The 7,520-nt window shown below is 38.0% G+C and overlaps 1 protein-coding gene across 1 annotated transcript; it reads left to right on the top strand.

Moving 5' to 3' along the window:
• Nucleotides 1-1,903: 1,903 nt before the first annotated feature.
• Nucleotides 1,904-3,962, top strand: LOC124175587. Its single transcript, XM_046555987.1, has 3 exons — nt 1,904-1,922; nt 2,778-3,845; nt 3,955-3,962. The coding sequence occupies exons 1-3, from the start codon at nt 1,904-1,906 to the stop codon at nt 3,960-3,962; spliced, it is 1,095 nt and encodes a 364-aa protein (XP_046411943.1).
• The last annotated feature ends 3,558 nt before the right edge of the window (nt 3,963-7,520 follow it).

The following is a 7,520-nucleotide window of genomic DNA, read 5'->3' as shown; positions in this document are numbered from 1 at the left end:
CACCAACAGTCGTTCCTCGTTGCATAGAAATATCCCGTAGAACTTGGATATTCGCAATTCCAATATCAGCCCAATGATTGATGACAGCGTCATTATCTTCTCCGGGTGGTTGCTCTCTCAGCTAATTGTACATCCCCTCGATCTTCTCCACATGTCCCATATACGCTTCGACAGTTATGACTTTAACGGTTATAGGCAACAATTGTATGTCAGAGAAATAAAAATTATAGGCTTTTTACTTCCACGTATCGTGTAAGACTGATGAGTCTGCATCGGATGCGTCGAGCCTATATACAGGATGTCCTTGAATTAGGGGACACGGACCAGCCAGCGTAATACCTGACTGAAATGCAACCGAGCATTTCTTCACCGGAAGCTCGTCCGACGCATAGTTTTTGAATTATAAGCGATAGCGCTAGGCCAATCAGAGTGCACCATTTCATCTGGATTTGCCGCCACGGAAATTGCTCTTTTGTTCGTCTGGGTGAATTATTATTATTCGTTTACAAATTGAATATCGGCACCTCCCCTCTCTCGCTGTTGTACTCCTTCTGGAGCGCTGACCTCGGTATTGTTGCCGCGGCACACGCTGCCGGCCGCACACCCACGGACGCACACTCGTGTGTGTGAAAATAAGCGAATGCCCAGCTACACAATACTACGTAACACACATCTACTAGTGAAAATAAAAATAAATCTCGGAATAAATCAGCGGATTTAAGATTTAATGTTATAAAACACTTCCAATCATCGATGTATGCATGAAACTAGAGATTTTAGATGATTGACATGCCGTTAGGGTTCATAATTAGTCATTCAATCAATCTGAATTATGCTTTCCGAACATTTTTTTGTGTCTTTGCAACATAACTTTTCCACTAGTTTGAAATTCATCATTGACATCCGATTTTTCTATAATGCGAGGGAAAAATAACTCGCTGAATTGACGTGTCAATAGGTTTGTAAATCAATTACAATTCACCTGAGTTAACACAAAATAACTGCATAAATGAGAATTCACTGAATCACTAAAAATGATAACTGAAATCATGGGAATTATTTGAGATATAACTGAATTAGGAAGAGTTGTAATAAGTCAAGTTACTTTAAATAACTTTAGATTCGTGCCAAAATTTTATGTTTGAAGAGAAAAATAATTAAATTCAAATGAAAAAGGAATTTTGAATCAAGAAGAAGAAAATTTTCAAATACCTGAATTCAAATGAAGCAATTTGAATTTAATAAATCTATCCGAATTTGAGGAAAAATAATAATTATTGAAAGAAGAAGATTTATCTTGACCTTGAAGATTTGTTGATTAATGTTATTCTTGGATATGAAGGTCACAACTCAAAACACTTTTTTATCGTGTTAACGTTTCGGCCCTGGTGGGGGCCCTCCTCAGAACATTTTATTTAAATATCTGTCACGAACGAAAATAAAATAATGTACAACTAGGTTTTAACAAAATTAGACATAGTGGTATAAATAATATGCAAGGATGTTTGAGCAAGTATAAAAGAGGAATTACCTAGTATGAGATGACATTTCCAATTACATAGAATGCGTGTTGGTGATTAATGAATAAATAGCAACAATAAAAAACAATAAACAAAAAAAAAAAAACCAATGAAAAACAAAAACCGAAACACACTGCGTTCGCGACACGTAATTCCCACGAATTCGTATTTGTTGTAAGTTTGGTAAAATGAAATAAAACACACCGCCGTTATAGGTTGAGTCCAGAGCACATAAGCACAAGTGGAACGTCCAGTGTGTAGTGGGGGGAGATCGATCTCGATAGTTATCAGAGCAAACGCAGAGTCAACGGGTTCAAAGGAAACCAAAATTTTGTTAAGGAGGTAAAATCGAGAGCAAGCTCAGTCGGTAATGGACAATTACAATGGTCGTATCACAGAGGTGTAAGTATTACTTAGATGTTCTATGTCTTGTTTACGGTTGACAGAATTGGGATGTGCAACAATATTGCACATTTCTAACAGTAGCCTATTGTAATACAACGGTTCGACGTCAATAATGCTGGCTTGAGAATAATTAAAGGAGTGGTCGAAATCGATGGCATGTCTCGTCAATGCAGTATAATTATCCTCGTGTTCTATGTAATTGGAAGTGTCATCTCATACTAGGTAATTCCTCTTTTATACTTGCTCAAACATCCTTGCATATTATTTATACCACTATGTCTAATTTTGTTAAAACCTAGTTGTACATTATTTTATTTTTGTTCGTGACAGATATTTAAATAAAATGTTCTGAGGAGGGCCCCCACCAGGGCCGAAACGTTAACACGATAAGAAAGTGTTTTGAGTTGTGACCTTCATATCCAAGAATAACATTAATCAACAAATCTTCAAGGTCAAGATAAATCGTCTTCATCATATTAACGGAATAAAACGTGGGAACCATGGGGTCTTTTCATGATATCTCTCTTGCATATGGAAAGACTTTGGCGGGGAAGCTGCGACGTTGGGCCACCATATCCGAGTCTCTGTTGAAGCTTGAAAACCACCGCATCTTTCTTCTAAACTGCAAGAAACGATCGATTTCACCTACCCATTTAAAATTCCCTAAGCTTATCTCGAACGTTATTAGATTTAAAATGTCTAAGTCGCGTACTGTTTACCAACATAATGTACACAAATTTCAAAGGTCGTTACTTAATCTCGAGATCAGTGACGCTCACGCGACCATCATCAAATATCAAAATATTTTGTTGTCGCTTGAGAATGATATTTTAATTGAATTACCTGTTGAAGTGTCAAAAAAATTCTTCGACACAGAACACCTGAAATTGGAACCGGCTTTCAATGCTTACAAGGCGGCTAACATCAACAAGTTAGCTAATCTGATTAATAACAAAAAACGTCCCACTTCTAATCCAATTGACTCGACCTTCGAAAATTGGATTGTGAACTTTAGCAGTACGGATATTCCTGTCAATGTTACCGACGTGCTAAAAATGGGACCCAAATATGGCATTCCTTTTGAGCCTCACTGCATCCCAACCAGCAAACTTATCTCTGATTTCGAATCAAAGATTTCCTTCATTCCTTCTGATTCTCGTAATACGGCCCGCCAAGATTTTACCAACACTATAAAAAAGTTCATCAACACCCCTTCTCCCCTTCACGCGGACAAGAATATCCTTCACAAAATTAAAGAAACTAAGATCTTTCAAAATAACAACCAGGACTTACTTTTCTTGAAGGCTGACAAGGGAAACACGACTGTTGTGATGAACAAACAAATAGACGAGGATAAAATGTTGCAACAACTCTCCAACAACAACTCTTACAAAGTTGTTAGATACGATCTCACCTGTACCTTGCAACAAGAAGTCAAAAAACTAACAACGAATTGGTCTAAAAGCAAACTCATCTCTGATCAACTTAGACGTCAAATTGCAAAAACTGATTGCCTACCACCTAGAGCCTACGGGCTACCGAAAATTCACAAACCGGATACACCGGTAAGAATTATAGTTTCGTTCACTGATAGTCCGACTATCAATCTGGCTCGTTTCCTCAGTCAATGTATAGGTAACAACATCGTACCTCCCTTGTCACGTGTAAGAGATAATTTTGCTCTGGTTAATGCTATTAGGGACTTTCGTCTCCCACCTGATCATATTTTAGTTTCGCTGGGTGTTGTGTCATTGTTCACAAATGTTCCACAAGATCTTGCAATCAACGCTGTTAAACAGCGCTGGCATCAGTTGGTGGACAAAATTCCGGTCCCACTTAACGAACTCTTAAAAGCATTGCACATATGTTTTAAGGCTGCCATATTCAAATTTAATCAGAACATATATGCTCAAACTTATGGTTTACCGATGGGCTCACCGCTCTCTCCAATTTTGGCGGATTTGGTTTTGGATGATCTTGAACAATATTGTCTCAACAAACTGGACTTCAACCCTTCATTCTTTTTCAGCTATGTAGACGACATAATTAAGCTGTCCCTTCGGATAAAGTTGCAGAAATGCTTTCTACTACACACCAGGATAACCGAGCATGAACGCATTATCCATGAACACGAGGATAATTTTACTGCATTGACGAGACATGCCATCGATTTCGACCACTCCTTTAATTATTCTCAAGCCAGCATTATTGACGTCGAACCGTTGTATTACAATAGGCTACTGTTAGAAATGTGCAATATTGTTGCACATCCCAATTCTGTCAACCGTAAACAAGACATAGAACATCTAAGTAATATTTACACCTCTGTGATACGACCATTGTAATTGTCCATTACCGACTGAGCTTGCTCTCGATTTTACCTCCTTAACAAAATTTTGGTTTCCTTTTAACCCGTTGACTCTTCGTTTGCTCTGATAACTATCGAGATCGATCTCCCCCCACTACACACTGGACGTTCCACTTGTGCTTATGTGCTCTGGACTCAACCTATAACGGCGGTGTGTTTTATTTCATTTTACCAAACTTACAACAAATACGAATTCGTGGGAATTACGTGTCGCGAACGCAGTGTGTTTCGGTTTTTGTTTTTTATTGGTTTTTTTTTTTTTTTTGTTTATTGTTTTTTATTGTTGCTATTTATTCATTAATCACCAACACGCATTCTATGTAATTGGAAATGTCATCTCATACTAGGTAATTCCTCTTTTATACTTGGTCAAACATCCTTGCATATTATTTATACCACTATGTCTAATTTTGTTAAAACCTAGTTGTACATTATTTTATTTTTGTTCGTGACAGATATTTAAATAAAATGTTCTGAGGAGGGCCCCCACCAGGGCCGAAACGTTAACACGATAAAAAAGTGTTTTGAGTTGTGACCTTCATATCCAAGAATAACAATAATCAATAATAATTATTATTTGGACCAGAAAAATGAAGTCAAATTACATGAATAAAGTCAATTAATTCAACTCAAAAAAATATCGTGTCATTCAAATTCCCAGTTATTCCCTCGTCGATTCAATGTGGGTCTGGAGTGGCAAGTAACGTTGAAATCGTTGAGATCAATGCTAGTGATGGCCACTTATATGAGAATAATCAATGTATCGATTAATCGACTTCAACAAAATAATCGAACACGGCTCGATTGAATTGACAAAAATTAATCGATTTGGTAAATTTCTGCGTGTAGTCATAATATCAGAAGAGATATTTTGATAATTCATAGTCTTATTCAAAATATTTTTACGTTTGATAAATTTTGAGTAATTAATACTTAAACCACATACATCGATACTGTATTGCATCGTTCGTATGAGTAAACAAGCGGCTTGAGGCTGACCGTGAGCCAGCCCTCGAACGTCCCGTTTTCACACTGCAAATTCAAGGTTCATGGAACAAATAAATATTAATATCCAATTCCAATTTTCCAACTACGAATTCAGAGTCGTGATTGACGATTCAAGAGCCCTCGCATATCATATTACATAAAAAAATATTACGATTTTTTTCATTTTGAGCCACTAATAATGGATCGACCATCATAAATTTTGGAAATCTGACCTTGGATCGGTTACTGATGACCGGAAAAATCGCCATTTTCCAATTTCCACCAAAATCCGAATATTTTAAGATTTTTTTTCACCATGTGAGTTCGCCATTTAGAATTTTTCAAATCTAACCCCAGATTCGTGATCAGCGACCCCAAAATCCTCATGGTACCAATTTTCATTCAAATCCGTGAATCCATTCTCAATAATATGTAAATTTCCTTTTTTAAAAATTACCTCAATCAAAGACCTATCGGATGAGGGGGGATACCAACAAGATTTTTCATAGAAAAAAGAACATCTAAACATCGAATTTAAAAGCGAAAAGCGATGAGTCTCAGTATCCCTTCGTGCTTTTGCAGCCTATTTTGCGACGAAAAATGTATTTTATAGCCAGACAAATTAATGCTCGAATTAAATGGGATTTCGTAATTTCGACAATGCTTCATTTTACATGGAAACATCTTTTCTTATACCCGAACATTGCCAAATTTTCGAAAGAAATTTCGATTATGTAGACAGAGAGAAGCATTTTAGGGCATAATATTCTTTCACGGCAAGGAAGGAATGAATTCAAAGACACGAAAATTTAGATAAACCAACTGACTGATAAGTGAGTTAAACTATACATTATTTCACTGAATAAATTATTGATAAGTCGGAAAAGGTTAATTTTGCTAAATTCGTGTTACATAGATTTATTTGCACTGTTTTCGGTAACACTCAATTGTTCCATAAATCAGTTTACGGCGCTACAAATGTTATTGGATAAAAAAAACTCTCATGTTTTTCCCATTAGAAGTCACAAAAAATCAATGTACTCCAATTTCAGAAACATAATTTCAATCATGTACCATGATTCTGTGTTATTATTACTAGGAAATGAGAAACATCGTACGGCACTCTGTTTTGTTTTCGGTGTTGACAACTAATCGTTCTTTGCGAAATTATTTGGTGGCTCTGAAAAGTGCCGTTTTTCATCGGGTCAGTGTGACGACTCGTTACAGGAGCTGCAGGTTCTCGAAATGGCCGCGAAGCCTACTTCGATGCAAAGCCTGCAGCGTCCAACTAAAGTTTTCATCGCTCCATGAACGATTTCCGGAGTCACCGTCGCTGTCGCTTCCACGATTTTAGCCTCCAGAGCTTGCAAAGAATTCGGTGGGTCCTTGTACACGAATTCTTTGATCAAGCCCCATAGACAATAATCCAGAGGGTTCAGGTCAGGTGATCGCGGTGGGCAGGCGATGGGACCCCCACGGCCCATCCACCTCCCCGGAAACCGTTCGTTGAGAAACTGCCGCGTACGCGCACTGAAATGCGGTGGTGCACCATCATGCTGGAAAGTCAGGGCGGCTCGGCGATCAAGCGGAACGTCCTCTAGCAGTTCCGGAAGCTGATTTTCAAGAAACTCGCGGTACGAGTTTCCATCCAATCTTGCCGGTAGAACGCAGGGACCAATCTGTGTCAAAAATTACCCCGTATTGTGTGATTGCATAATTAAACCATAATCCTTGCTCTATCACTGATTGCTCAAATATTATAATTATTAATAAAATATCTTGGCTGTAGTAATTCAACAAAGTTATTTTCATCAAAGGCAATAAAACACGTCTTTAATGAAATTTTTCCAAGTAAAGCAATAAAACTGTAGCAAATTATATCTGTTTTCATGCATTATCAAACAAGCTTACCAACTCATCGCCTCGCATGCCACACCACACGTTGATACTCCAGCGAACTTGGTGGCTTGATTCCCGAACATTGTGCGGGTTTTCTTTCGCCCAATGATGGATGTTGTGGCTGTTGAAAACCCCGTCGCGATCAAAATTCGACTCATCCGTAAATAAGATGTTAAATACGAACATCGGGTCTGCTTGATGCTGCTCCAATATCCACTCGCAAAAAGCGGTTCTTGCCACACGGTCTGGACTGTGCAGTGCTTGAACCTTTGGCGAGTGAAATGGTTTCAGCTCGTTAGTTTGCAAGACCCGGTGTACGGTTGACTTATCAGTCTCGTGTT

This window comes from Neodiprion fabricii, chromosome 2 (genome assembly GCF_021155785.1).
Source record: "Neodiprion fabricii isolate iyNeoFabr1 chromosome 2, iyNeoFabr1.1, whole genome shotgun sequence".
In the NCBI taxonomy this organism is placed as follows: Eukaryota; Metazoa; Arthropoda; class Insecta; order Hymenoptera; family Diprionidae; genus Neodiprion; species Neodiprion fabricii.
Note: the sequence above shows the minus strand (reverse complement) of the source record. Positions and strands in the feature narration are given on the sequence as shown.